Source organism: Gambusia affinis, linkage group LG12, assembly GCF_019740435.1.
Source record: "Gambusia affinis linkage group LG12, SWU_Gaff_1.0, whole genome shotgun sequence".
NCBI classification, from domain to species: Eukaryota; Metazoa; Chordata; class Actinopteri; order Cyprinodontiformes; family Poeciliidae; genus Gambusia; species Gambusia affinis.
In genome coordinates, this window is record NC_057879.1 from 15662654 (window position 1) to 15678310 (window position 15657).

At 37.7% G+C, this 15657-nt stretch overlaps 1 protein-coding gene across 1 annotated transcript in view; it reads left to right on the plus strand.

Annotated features, from left to right (window-relative positions):
- The window catches only part of phlpp1 (PH domain and leucine rich repeat protein phosphatase 1), a 51691-nt gene that overhangs the window by 17640 nt on the left and 18394 nt on the right, over positions 1 to 15657 (plus strand). Inside the window, exons 2-3 of the mRNA XM_044134373.1 lie at positions 13752 to 13948; positions 14799 to 14924. Coding sequence (XP_043990308.1) covers positions 13752 to 13948; positions 14799 to 14924 — 323 coding nt within the window. The remainder of the gene's footprint in view (positions 1 to 13751; positions 13949 to 14798; positions 14925 to 15657) is intronic.

Consider the following 15657-nt stretch of genomic DNA (forward strand, 5'->3'; position numbering starts at 1 on the left):
AAAGACATAAAAACAAAATTACTTCCAACTATATGTGTAAGTATATTTTGTTGTCATTCTGCAATACCTTAGTAAAAACGGTTGCATACTCAAACAATATTGTCAAAATTCTCATTCACTGTTATTTTGCTAATCAGAAGCCGACTTTTGTACTGGTCTTGAGGTTACATACAGAGGCTGCCATATGCAAATATTGGGATAGTGAAGTTTAAAATCTAATCCCTATAATCACATTGTCTAATACCCTGTTTAACAACAATTGTTTCTGCTCTTTATCTAAATAATAACATAATTTATTACTCACCACTCAGAGCAGGAAGGCTAGAAAAAGTATTTGAGCTTGTTGCTATATCTTCTTATATTATGGGTTTTAAAGTGAAAACAGAATAGAACAAAATGGGGACAAAATTGGAAATAGGCCATGAACATCCGATCAGTGCATTTTTAGAACTTAATCTTTATAGAATTATTTTATTTCGTTCTAATTAGCAACCTAACAACAGAGGTTTCCATTTATGTTTTCATCCATGCATGCATCTATCCTATAAAAGACAAATTGCTTTGAATATTTCTCTAAAAGCATACTCTCATGAATTTGTATAAGCTTTGTTTGAGGAAAACAGAACTCGTCTTGTAATGTGGTCCAAGAAGGTGTTTAGAGTCTTTTGGTGAAGATCAACTTCCATAGTGTGGGGCTTCATTATAGTTCTTTTTATACATAAAATAAACTATAATTTAGCAGACTTATTAATGTATTTATCTGTGTACATTATGTGCCCATCTGAGACTTAATCCCCACACATTTGATAAGAAGAATAGTCTCTGAAGTTATTTTATAAGTCATTACATACCTGTAGTGGAGCTTTTTTGTATGTAGTTTAAGCATTGTTTCTGAAAGCAAAAACGTCCTTTGATTACTTGATATGGATTCATTCGCTGATTACTCTGGAATTGCGCGAAACAATGGAAACGTGTGCAGGATGCTCTTTGTAATATGTATTTTCCATCTGCTCTCCCAGTAGTCTGACCCCATATGGTATCCTGCAGTGATACAACTTCATCAACATAAAGTGTAAACAGTGCAGATGTGGGCCACAGATCGCAGTTTGTTTGGAATCTCCCCGCAGGCTGAGGCTCTCTCAGCACTGACACATTACGTTTGCTGTCTTTTGGATTCACTTCGGATTCGTCTGCGTCGCACGCCACATCCTGCCTTTGCTTTCTTGTCATTGGGAATGACAAGAATCAGGCCTGTTTGTAAGCCTGATTATGTGTCCTTAAGTGTTAGTGAGAGGACTGTTAAAATAAAGGCCAGCGCTGCATCATTCATGAGTGTGTGCCACCCTGTGCCTGGACTGCAGTGACCCGTAGCTGTCAGCGGAGTATCCTTGAGCATGATGGCACAGGCTGTGCCGAGGACAACTGCAGAGCCTGCTGGAGTGTGGAGGCTATGGGAGGGGCCAGGGGCTCGGTGGGCCCATCGGGGGCAAAAAGAAACCCAGAGAATATAAAAAAGCTATTGCATTGCATGACATAAATGTTCTGTTTTAAAGAAAATTATCTTGTTGCTTCTTTCCCTCTCTTTTTTTTCCCCTGAGAAGATGCAATAATTTTATTTTTTTCTAAATCTAAACTCTGAAGCTGTTGCATGTGTATATGCACTTCTTGCTGCAAGGCAACAGCTCTACCAACTGTGCCACTGTGCATCCAAAAACATCACTGTCAGGTTAATCAATCTCTCCAAATTCTCCCTAGGTGTGAGTGTGCATGGTTGGTTGTCCTGTCTGTCTCTGTTACCCTGCAACAGACAGGCGACCTGTCCAGGGTGAACCCTGCCTCTCGCCTGGAATGTTAGCTGAAGATAGGCACCAGCGCCCCTCCGACCCCACTAGGGACAAGGGTGCACAGAAAATGGATAGATGAATGGATAGAATGAGAGAAAGGAAGTTAAACAGACTCATTACATAACTAGTACTAGTGTGGGTCTCCCGCCAGTTTAGTAGCGGACAACAGCAACTCAATTCACACATGTGCAGGCTTAGTTCAACTTGTGTGTGAATGTGCAATTTCCTATTTTCTCATGTTCATGACCTGCTAATATCTTTTTTTTCTCCATACAGTAGCTTCTATCTTTTGCTCCACTGAACGAGACTGTTGTGCATTTTAGCATAGAAAATATGACACGGTTTAGTAGAAAATCATCCTGGTCTTTATTCTGTAAATGCAAGTGACAGCGTCTTCAAAGATTTTTCTGAGCTGATTAAAAATCAAAGAAAAAGTAGATGACTGTTAAATTAGCCTTACCGGGCCCTTGCCTCTTTTATTGAGAATAAACCAGGTTATTTACTTTGGTTTTCAGCATGACAGATTACAAAATCAGGTTTGCCATGATGAGATCCTTATCTGTCACAGAAGGCGCCTGACAAAACATTGGTTACACACACCAGAAGAATTGAAACCAATCCTGAATGGTTTGGTTTCAGTTTATTGGAGTAGGTAATACTATTTGGTAGGTGTTGTTTGTTTACACTTTAATCAGTAGAGTTTACTGAAACATTTTCTAAGCTTTTTCTCACAGTAATCACCTTGTATTTTGTGTAAACGCATGGGTCTTATACAGGTTAAAATAAGATTAATGTTTAAATAATTAGGCATGGGCTCATATGACATTCTCACAGAATGATAATCTTGATTAAAATGACCATTTATCTGCATTACTGTATTTACTTGAAAATTTAAAGCTGGATATCATGGTTATGCTGCTCATAGTGGAAGCAGGACAGCAACAATTAACTTTAATGCTGCTAAAATATTATAAGATTGATTATTGCAGTAATGTTATCTATATCTACAGTATATCGTATATTTCATAAAGTTAAAGGGACAGTATTATGTATTTTCAAGGAACATAATGCCACTTTATAGGACAATCAAGTAACTATGTTACCTTTAGTTGTTATAAAAATACTGTATATATTTAAAACATTTTTTACTTTGTAATTTATCACCTTGAAATCGAAAACTTCTGCTCCTTCTGTAATTCCGCCTTCAGGAATTCTTCTCAACAGCGTTCTTCTATTAGCCCTTTTGTAAAAATTTTACCAGCATTGCAGTGGGAAGTAGCTCGTCTAATGAGCTCAACATATGTGCAGTTACACCTGGTGTTTGCTAATTACTACTGGCTAGTCTGAAAGAGCTGATTGGGTGAGTTGTGGGGTTCTCTGTGAGTTGCAGTCATAATTATATTTACACTTATGCATTCAATTAATTTGTAGCGAAGTCTCATACAAACAGATCGTATGAAGCATTTGCATTCACTCTTCTTTCTCTCTCTCTCTCTCTGTCTCACACACACAAACGGCTATAAAACGATCCCCGGAGCTCCAGTGTGTCTGTGTGAGCTTTGAGGTAGCTGATCAGTGGGCCTGTGTTTTCCAGTGCAGTTTCATAACAACACACTCATTACATAACGGAGGCAGGAATGGAGCGAAGGCAGGAGAGAGGGGAACACACATCCATGTACGTCAGTGGACAGGCAATCTTAAGGGAAATCTATCTGTTTTCACACACCTTTACCAGGGCCCGTAATTTCTTTCTAAAGCATTAATACTTCTCCCCTGTGTAGGAGGTTTCAGTTTGATTTTTGTGCTTTTTGTTTCATCAACCTGGTGATGAATCATGTTCATATATTGTAGCTGTTTTTGTGCTGCTGCAAGAGAATCTAGTCATTTGTTTTTTCTCTAACAAAATAATTCATAGCTGAAAAATGTGATTCACTAGCCTGTTGTGGAACTTTGTAGTTCCTCATTCATGCTAACATAAGATCTGTCTGCATACTGTACATAGTTTGCATTAGCTTCTGCTGATAAGCAAAAGATTTGCAGCAGGTTGACATGAGGAGGTATTTAAAGTCAGAGATTTTGATCTGGTGTAAATCCCTGTTCTTTCTTTAGTATCTTCCTGCCCTTGCTCTAATCCATATTTAGGTTTACTAGATTTCATATTTAAAGTTTGAAAACTGTAGAAATGTTAGCAATGAACTTTCTTTTTGCTTTAAAAAAGTGCTAAACGTCACTTAGAATTCTGGAAATATGAATTTGAGACAGGGTAAAATTTTAATGTAACTGATAGGAACCCTGGCTGTATGGCACCGGAGACAACATCCTTCCTCCTGTTTTAAGTTCTCCTCACACTGCCTCCTTTGTTTGCAAGTGGTACTGTGATGACCTGAAAAACAAAGCTGCACAATGCCTTTAAAAGCAGAGAGCTGTGTAGTTTCTTCTCCCCTGGGGGAGAGGGTAATAATGGTGTGATGGGGAAGATGCTGCCGACTGTGACCTCATTTGGATTCAGGATTTGTGTCACTGGACAGAGGATTTCTTTTGTACAATATCTACGTGCACATGTGCACCCTGTGTGATGGCATCCTTTGCGGTTACAAGATTGAAAGAGATGAGCAAATTTAATCATTCATCAAACTATTAACTGCATGCCTCCTCCTCTGGTGGAAACGATTGATGTCTCAAAGTCTCATGGTCACAGGCAAACACATAAATTTACTCAGTGTCTGGTTTCATTGGCCACAATCATTAATGTTTGAGGTTGTGGTGGGGGTGTCACCCTGGCGGTGCTGTTAAAGCTGAAGGATACTCTGTGTTTCACAGAGTAAGCTGTGTTGTTCAGCTTTTCCTCGAGGGATTCGGAGGTCTCTTCAGTGTGCTCTTGATAAATAAGTACTCACACACAGACTGTCACTTGTTTTCTAATTACTTACTGTTAAAAGGTATTTAGCACAGATAATGTAAACACAATACAACATGAGTAAGTGTATAACATGCATGTTCATTAAACATGCAGTTTAATGCTGTTTAATTTACATCTTTAGTTGTGATCTGATTCAGTCTTCCAAGATAAATTGTCCATCCTATGGAGCCTTGTGGAATTGTTGTTTTATCTGAGGATGATGCAATTATGTGTAAATGCCCTCAAGATGCAATACTGTGGTTTGAGAAAGAAACATCACCAATTGATTTAAGAACTTCCTCTGCTTATGGTCTATAAATGGACCAACAGTTTGTACTTTGATTCAGTTTTGAATGTGTTTGTGCGGGGTTGTTGGCAAAAAAAAAAAGCTGCAACTTTTTTTTTTTTACTTTGGGTATAGGGCTTGGGAAAACAAAGGAAATCAATCAAAATCTCAATTGGCAAGGAAATTGGAAATTGATATCTTCCACAGAAAACATAAAAATGTCCAGAAGGTTGTTAATTTTGCATAAAAAGTCAACAAAAACATATTTTTAAAATGAAAAAATTGTGTAGGAAACCTTTGCATTTATGTACATAATAGTTTGCTAATACTGTAGAGTGAAATGACTAAATTACTTAGGTCATCAAGTGATAGCAGTTTTATTACTCTTTTCAGCCTAAACTGCTAGAATCTAAAATGTCACGAGGATGATCAGCATATTACTGCTGTGTAATGCATGACCGGACGGTTAGAAAATCTATTTTAGCAGACACTGAAAGTAAATGGTTGGACTTATAAATTAGCGTAATGTGTGCTTGTAATGTGGTTCACCATCTCAGCATGCTAACATTTTCCATTTATCACCCAACACAATCCAAAGCTAATGCTGAGCTACAATATCTCTATGGTACTGGACTGAAGTGGTGTAGAACCTCACTGTCAGGCTCAAATGATGTAAGCAAGTTAGCGTCTTTTCCTCAACCGTTTTGTGGGGATGAAATGAAGCTAAGTAAACACACCTCAGCGTGTCCTTGAGTAGTGTTTTGACTGCTGGACATTTTTGTTTAATTCTACCTCCTTTACAGTCAAAATATTACAACTTCAGCCTTGTATTTTTAACCCTGCCTATTTATGCCGAGCACAACTCGATTCAAGAAAACGGGTAACTCAAGATGAGGTTGTGCAACTGTGGCGTCACACTGCGATAATGTAGGAACATTTCACTAATTTCCCATGCAAATGTTCCCCATCTTCTTATCACTCTTAGGCAAAGTACAGCTTGATACATTTCACACATCAGCACATTGCCAATCCCCGAGGGAGAGTCAGCCCCCTCTTGCTGTATTGACCTGTTTGTGTGAGAACATCTGTGAATTTTTAAAGAGGGTTGTAGGATTAAGCGCCTACTAATTGGAATTTCTAATTTCAGAAAGTTGGTGTTTTTAAATAGGGTTTCTTAAAAGCCACATTGTTGTTTTAGTGCTTCACGTGATCAGCTGAAGGCATGTGTCTGCCTAAAATGTACACAGAGTGGTAAAATGTATTGCGAGAGGAAAAACTGTGGGGCACTTTAACTGAGTGCAGTGAGTGACCTGTCACCAATGATGGCCTTTGCCACCTTCTTGTGAGGCTCGTCAGCCCCTGCCAGGCAGCTGGCCTTGCACGGTCTGTCACTTTGAATCTGTGTAATCACCTCAAATCAAGCGTAGTACAAGAGGAGCAGTGGAGAAGTAAATAAAGGAATGGCATAGTCCAGGAAGCACGTTCTTTTCTTGCATAAAACCCCCACGTTTTAAAGCAAATACATTTTGGTGTTTTATGAGCACACCTGGACGTCCTGTGAACCAGAAAAATGAGGCAGTTGTATCCGAGAGCTAACTGTTCCCGTTCCTAGGTTTAACACTTATCTTGTTCTTCTTTCTTCCTTTAATCTATTTATTACCCTCCAACAGCACCACACCTAGTGTCTGATAAGATTTTTTTTTATACTTTGTCTTCTATTAAATGGTTGCTGCAGATTAGAAGTGAGACTTTCTATCCTGCACGTCACAGTTGCATATATGTCGGTTGATGTTCTGTTGTGACTTATGTGGGTCATAGATGCCCTACGGTATGGCTTGCCCAGTCCTGAAACGGAGGTGTGCCAATGTCAGGTTGCATTTAGCAGGGCACAGTGATTAATCTGGGGTTTATTCTTCTCATTGCATATAGGCTCTAGAGTAGTGAAGTGTTGAACTGCTAAATGAAAGATCAATGAAGCAATCGTGGGTGTTATTTTGAATATCTCATGTGGAAAAATGAGAGACATCACTAGTTCAGACCGTTGTTTATTATTAATTGATTATATGTTATATGTTACTCTAAAATATTTTGTTTTTCATATTGTGTTTTAAAATACACAGATTAGAGGCCGTTGCAGATGTGGATGCTCGCGTTTTAACCTGTAAAGCCATGTGCCACTAGGCTATTGTGTGTTAATCAATATTTGCATATTTGATATAGAAAATCTTACCATTTTTAATAGATCAATCTTTGGACTTTGACTTGGCTATTCTAAATGAATGAATGACCTAAATACCAGGTGTCAAACTCCAGTCCTCAAGGATTGGTGTGCCAAAAACAAAAATGGCACTAGTGGTTGAAGTAATGTTAGTGTTTGCATGTCATGTGGGATGTACATGATTTAGTAATCTGATTACAACAATGTCACTATTGGTTAACATGCCAGTCAAATGTCAAAGTGAGGTTTTAACATTTTCTTTCAGATGTTTGATCTTCTATTACTTGTGTTATGTTAAAACAACATATATTGTTGTAGCACATGCATTATAAACATCAGGTTGTTCAGTTCATGTGAGCTGTTCTTAATTATTAATCATGTAAAATAAATCTAGAATTACCATAGCAACAGTAACATTTTCTTTATTTTTATTTTTTTACAATTCCCAGCTGAGAACGTACTGTTTATAATTAATAAGATGTTTATGCTGCACAACATATTCAAAGAAGGAAGTTTGGTCTTGCTTTGTTGTGTTTAAAATATTTTAATCAGAGTAAGTAAAGCTTTTAGTAAATATTAGATTTTTTGAGCCCATTTATAGGAAAACAACTTTTCTGTAGCTTTAAAACATAGTAATTTAATTTAATGATCTCAAATGCAATCTTATACATCCACAACGTCTTAAATTACATTTAGTGACGTCTTAAATTTGCATCATTCATTCTTTAAATCTTCAACTTTTGTTTCATTTGTTTTTATTTACTGTGAACCATCCATCCACCCTGAACACCCTTCTTCCCTAATGGGGTCGGGAGGGTTGCTGGTGCCTATCTCCAGCTGCGTCCTGGGCGAGAGGCGGGGTTCACCCTGAACAGGTCACCAGTCTGTCGCAGGGCAACACAGAGACATACAAGACAAACAACCATGTGCACACACACTCACACCTAGGGAGAATTTAGAGAGCCCAATTAACCTGACAGTCATGTTTTTGGACTGTGGGAGGAAGCCGGAGAATCCGGAGAGAACCCACGCATGCACAGGGAGAACATGCAAACTCCATGCAGAAAGACCCCGGGCCGGGAATCGATCCCAGGACCTTCTTGCTGCAAGGCAACAGCTCTACCAACTGTGCTACTGTGCAGCCCTATTTACTGTGATGACTTGTTCCGTTTGTTCTGTTCCCTGCTAAAATACTTGTGTCTCTGTTTACCTTGTGATAAAACTACACGGCCCATATTCAGGTTTTCCTGGAAACTCTTGAACATAATTCTGCTTCACTTCAAGAGCTTTTGGTACTTTTATAAACACTAATTAGTGTTGTCGCAAGTGACAAGAATGAATGTATCATAGTGAAGTCTATCAAATAGAACATACCCTCATCTCTGCTTGATTGGATTGTAAATCAAAAACTAGAACTAAGCATTTACTAAACTAAAATTATGGGAAACCACTCATCCCAATTTTTACCTCCTTTCCTTAAGAGATAAACCACATTAAAATAACATGGATCTAAGTTGTAGATTCCTCTTTCTATATATTTACATCAGTACACTTGTTTTGGACATAAATCCAAATAGGTATTGACTAGCTTAGTTTTCATTGGTCCGCTATGCGTTTGTTTCTAATACTTTGTGGGGAATATTTTCCTGAAACATACTACGTTGTGGGGACCAACTGCTCCTTGTGGGGACCGAAGCCTGGTCACCACAAGGGAAAACGCTGTTTTTGGGTCAGGGGTCAGATTTAATACTAAGGTGTGAATTGAGTTTTGGTTAGAGTTAGGGTTAGGTACATAATGGTTAGGGTTAGGATAAGGGTAGAGGTAATGTTTAGGCTGTAGAAATGAATGGAAGTCAATGGAAAGTCCCCACAAAGATAGCTGCACAAACGTGTGTGTGTGTGTGTGTTTGGTTTGTATTTAAGCAGCAGGGGTGAACACACGTTATTGGATCCCGGTGTGGAAGGGAAACCGTCACTTCCTCTGCCTGGGGGAAAGGAAGGAAACTATCTTTAGTTTCTTACACACAAACACACACTGTACTCCTGCTTCTTCATAGTGTAAGACTGGGAATAGATTGACTTCTGCACACAAACACACCCACCTTGTAGGCCCCTACTATTTTTACTTTCACTCCTTATTCATTCCCCATAGATTTCCCCGTAGATTATGACCTTAATGACTAACATCATCGGCTCTCAAAAAATTTCCAGCCTAAGTGCGTCTGTAGTTCATGAATTTCTGATACGGCAAATGCCTGTTATAATTTCCTGCCCCCTGTCGCAGGGTCATCCTGCTGTTCTCCTGCCCTCCACTGTGCACAGGATGCTCACTTGGGATTCCCACCTATCCCGCTGTTTCCTCCAGGATGCTTTCCCACGGTCTGACTGTTAAAGTGTGTCCTCTAACATCCCACAAGTCCATGTCAGATAGTTGTAAGCTCCAAATGTATCCGTGTCTGAATGTGTGGTCGCATGCAGAGGTATTTGAAGAGGCATAGGGGTGTGTGTGTGTGTCTGTCTTTTGTGCATACGCATGTGTGGGAGTGAGCATGCTCCAACAAAAGCCTAAAAATAGTAGGAATATGCCCATGTGACATACGAAAGCTAAAAGCTTGTGAATAATTTGCTAAACGCAACATATTCTCTCTTCCTTAGATCAGCCATGCAAATATTCTCCTGCTGGTAACCTTTGCTAGCCACAAAATTGGAAGGGGGGACAGTCTGTTCCATTAACCCTGTTTCGTCTCATAGACTTTTGTGACATTTTGGATACAGCTTTTTATACATTGAAGGGATTAAAAACTTTCAAAAAATTGTTTGCAGCTGAAGAAGGCTTCTTCTAAATGCGTTTTTTTTTTTTTTTGCCCCTTCATTTCTTTAATACTTTTGCAGCTGTCTTCCACTGAACATTTTGTACTAGTCGCAAATCAATTCTTCCCCACCTGGGGGATGATTTAAAGTAAAATTCTATCATTTGATAGTTGTCTGCTGGAAAGAAGTAGCATTATTTGATTCCAACAAATGACATAAAGCTGCTGGAGGTCAATTTAAGGTTTTTTACCTAATCACTGGTCATGATCTGTCATATTCATAAATGTCAACTGGTCTTACATTGGGTCACAACCACAGTTATTGGAAATAGGATGGTTTAAAAGATATTTATAAATGAATACATAAATCCATCAGAAAAGTTTCATAATTTCTCAAACATTGATGAAAAACACTCAAGAAAAAAAAAGGGTACCATAAAATAAAATAAAAATTAGGGAATACAAATTGGATAAGAGGGGAATGAACCCTATAAATAGCAGTATTCATTCTGTTGATTAAATAAATGTTCAGTATTATTCATTAATCATCTATTTTCTAAGACAAAAACTTGGCAAACTGGGACTTAGTCTAAGGGGTTTTTTCTAGTAATAAAAGTAAATATTTGTGTCTGTATAATGTAAAACAGTGCTTTCCATTAGTGAATTTTTTTTTTACCTTTGAATAAAATATTTCCTGATAAGACTTAAGAATCCTTAAATAAATATTAGTATAATAATATATTATTCAACAGCGTTTGCAAAACATTTGGTGATGATCAACGACTAAGTACTGATTAAAAGTGAGTTACAGTTTTGTGAAAATACTACAACTAAAGTTTAATTAAAAAGTACTGTTAAAAATTAACAGTACTTTATATACTGTTATTTTTTAATTTTTTATAGACCACTTCCTCAAACCTTTTTAAAATTTTCCCAACTTTAGTTGTAGTAGAACTTTTCTAGTAGAACTTAAATTGGAACCTTGCTTTACTTATATTACTCAGCTGTTTCTTTTTTTCACATTTATCGTCTTAAATTTGAAAAAAAGGATGCTTATAAGAAAAATCATCAGCCAACACCTCTACCTTTGTGTACACATTATGATAGCAACACAAACATCCAGTCGTTTTACAGCTTTTACCTGGAGTGGGTGGTGATAATAAAGTGTCCTCAAAAAGCAATAAAAACCTGCAATTTCCTTCTCTGCCTTCACACCCCACTTGGTTTAGAAGTGCAAGTAAATGGATTTGGAGAGCAGCAGTAGAAATCAAGGGAATTAGGACTCAAGCAAATCTTGTTTTTAATAAAGATATTGAAGGAAAATCGCTAATAATGGGTCACTGGATTTATTTTTTTTTTTTGCACCACATTACAATTAAAGATCTTGTTTATATCATTACGTCTCATACATATTCATTAGCAATTAACTTCAATTTATTATTGCTGGCTTTCAGTTGTTGGACAAGAGTTCAGTCTTGATGCCAAGACATGTGACTTTAGCCCAAAGAGGTGTGTTTTATGATGTTTTTATTGTTGATAATATTGCTACATCAACTAATTTGTTGCTGCGTTTTCCACTAATGGAAGATTGTATGGTTATATGATGTAAACATTTGAAAAATATTACATTTTGTGCGTTGTTACTTTATAATCTGCAGCTTGTTCATGAGATACTTAATATTTTATTTTCCATTGATTTTTTTCGTATCTTGAGTTATTCTATATGCCCTCAAAATGTTCTAGTACATCACAAAATAGCTGACACTTGCAGTTAAGTATGTATGTTTAGCTTTTATATCACATGCTCAGCATTTTGTCGAGCATCATATTCAAAATGAGTGAGTCTGCTGTGAACAAAAGATTAATATCTACAAAAAAAAAAATAAAAAATCAGTTCTTCTTTCCTGTCTGTTATTGATGTGAATGTTGTGAAAAAAGTCAGGTCATCAAAAAAGGTTCAGGTTTGATCAGCTTGTGTTGGCCTACCACCATATTGAAATACCTTACAGCACTACATACACTACCTTAGCCCCCAGTTGGCATGTGAAAGACCTGAATTATTTACAGCAACAAGACTATGTGCAAGTTCACACTTGCTCACCCTAGTGACTCTGTGTTTAGTGTCAATGGAAATGTGTGCCAGCGATGAGCTAGTCCACCATAAAAAGGACTAAAATTATTTTCTGTGAAGCTCTTTGGACAACATCTTGGAGGTAAACGTCGTCACCATTGAGATATATTAGTTGACTGAATACAAAAAAACAATGTGGTTAGAGATACAGCAAGTGCAAAACACAGTCTATAGATGGAATGGCGAAATTGAAATCCAGGCAAGGGAGGCAGATCTAGGAGGGAAAAACTGATGAAGGGGAGGAGGGAGTACAGTGCGTGCCAGCCTGAAAAAGTTTTTGTGGAGGTGGAGGTAGACAGAAAGCAGTTGGGTGTTTAGACAGGGTGATAACACATCCTCAGCTGACAGAACGCCTGATAAGCAGTCTGAAAGTCAGGTTTGGCAGGGTTGCGGTGGTAAGACTGAACTGGGTAAAAATAAAATAAAAATAAAAGGCAGACAAATGGATAAAACTGAGGGAGCTCAGGATTTCCAAGCCTAATTAAGGAGACGCACAGCTGGAATTTTATTTGAGTCAATAATGATGTAAGAGGTGCCTCACTGGATGTAAAACAGCACTGTTATACTCTGTCTACAAAAGTAGGCCATCCAAGCCTAACATTTATCTTGAAGGTGATGGATCTTTTGCTGTTCCTCTGGTTTGCTTGGTTGTGTGGTAATAAAGCTTTTTATCACCTTTGGCTCTGCATAGATGATATTTTAGATACACAAAAGATAGGCAATACTTTGCAAAATGTCACTGAAGTCAGTTTTGTTACAGTTTGGCTACTTATTAGCCCTAGTCAGAAAACATCTGAGAGTGACAGGCGAGCCTTCTACTATCGACAGCTAATGCTCAAATGACAGGTAGCAAATATCCGGACCAACACATGATTCCATGCACTGGTTGTTTGTATAGATAAAAGTCACATACTGTATATACTCATTTTCACTACTTTTACTATTTTAACTACTTAAAAGTAAAAGATCATGAATTGAAAACTGCAAGTTTTCTTAGCCAAAAGCTAAAAAAAAAGTTACCAAGTGGTATTTGGAATGCTAAACTTGGACATTAGAGCATAGCAACGTATTAACCCAAGAGTGGTGATGCCAAAGTCTCCAGCTTGAGTTCATAAAGGGAGGACTTGCATGGTCACTAGTGAGGAAGAGAAAACCAGGATAAATTTTGTTTGAGAGGATTAACCTGCTCCCTATATAGGAGCAGGTTAATATTTTTAATATATCAAGAATATGGTCTGTTATATATTCAATAACATAAATAGGTCGGGGACTACGGATCTAGATTACTTACTATCCATATAGTCACTTCCTGTTTTTAAGAAAGGCATTACTACATGAACTCATTTGTAAAAAATAAATAAATAAATAAATGCATGTAAAATTACTTATCTGATTTGACAGAAAAGCCAATTATGATTTTAGTTATGTTTTATACAGTCAGTAGTCATAGGTTTTCTTTCAAATGTACTTTTAAATGCACTACCATGCCTATTTACCTATGTACTTGCCAATGTATTTTGTATTAAATCATTTCTTATTTTCTTTTTTTTTTTTTTTTTACAGGGAAGCCCCAAAGTATTGAGAGCTCTGAGCGGGTCCAGCTTTCAGGGACCTACAACGTCCGGAAAGGGAAGCTCCAGCTGCCAGTCAACCGCTGGACCAGACGGCAGGTCATTCTATGCGGCACCTGCCTCATTGTCTCCTCTGTCAAGGAGAGCCAGATTGGGAAGATGCACATCCTGCCGCTCATCGGCGGGAAGGTATGTAAAGGAAACATGACGCACATTTTCCTGCTTATCAATTTTGTTTCAATCTTTTATGGTTTATGCTTCGAATCGTAAAATGATATTGTCGTACCACCTGTGAAATGACCTGAAGATGTGACCTTAAGTTACTGTTTGTTCTTTGGTTTGAGTTTGATATTTATATTGTTTGTGTTTTATTAAATTCAGATTAGAGAGCCACTCGTTCCATCTGAATGTTTTCAGCTTTATTAGAATGTATTGTTCCTTTCTAATCTGAAGTCATGACACACTTTAACCTTTTGTGCAATAGCATTCAATAAATTCACCTTTATCCATTCATAGCCTTGTATGCCTACTTGCCAATAAGGTCCAAGGGTTTTCAAGAAAATAATGATCTACTTTTATGCCTGGCACAAAGAACACGTCATACCCCTGCCACACCCTGTTTCTAAACCTCTCACTCACAAGACCGCATTTGTTTACATTCTGAGTGTGTGTGCTGGTGTTCCATTCAAGCTCCATACTCAATCAGCTATTCATTCACAAATGCTATCCGATGATCAAGTGTGACTGCATTTTCAAAAAGGACGTTTCACTTACATTTGTTGACTCTGTCACGCACAGGTGTTTGTCAGAAGAGTGTGTGCTTTGCATATTTTCATAACTGTCCTGGTGACTGAGTTAATCTACCCTGCAGGTGTTCAGTATTTTTCTGCTTCAACAAAAGTCATTTCAAATTAGTCATCCCTGTCTTAGTTTTGTTCCTTGTTTCCTCTCATCTATTTTACAAATAGCTCATTTTTTTGTGTGTGTGGTCAAAGTGGTTCAAAGCTTGTTGTCACTCTTATATTTACCTTGACTACAGGTGGAGGAGGTGAAGAAGCACAATCACTGTTTGGCCTTCAGCTCGGCAGGGCCTCAAAGTCAAACCTACTATGTCAGCTTTGACAGCTTCACAGAGCACCTGCGCTGGCACAGACACGCTGCCAAGGTACGGAGTGTGTGAGAGAGTTGGAACAGGAAAAACGAACAAAAGTATGTGTTTCTTCTGCACTACAAAAGTGTCAGGTCCGTTTTGTATTTATTTAGCTGACATGCACTGTATGTCAGCTGTAGTTTACTATGGAGTGGCCAACAGGGGCATAAAATTGCAGACAAGGTTGTAAACAAATATTTTTTAACCCATTCACAAAGATTTTTGTGTTTTTGCTGATTAAATGGAGTCCCTGAGATGAAAATATAAAGTACACAGCCTTTCCAAAAAAACTTACCACCTGGATTTATCAAAGCGAACTAAGTGGAAAAATTTCCATTAAATTGCTGCATGGATGATTATGTTTCAGCTGGCACCAAGTAATTTAATCCCAACTGATGCAGTGAGTAACTTTCTCTTTCAACAATGTCACACAAGACATTGACATCGGAAGACACATCAGGTTGGAATGAAAAAGATTCTTGTTTGTATGTGAGGGGTCAAACTATTACCATGCATCATGCAAGCAAAATATCTAAGGAGATTGATGAAATGACTAAAATCCAATTTAGAACTTTCTAATGGAAACGCTTCAGTGGACAAAAGGTTTTGTTTTGGATTGAAAATGACAGATTTCTCCCACTAGATATTGAAGCCATGTGTATTTGTTGCCCGTGTTTCTTAATATTTTAACAAAAATAGCATGTTGAAGATTACTTTAACTTTTCAAAATATTTAATGACAATTACAG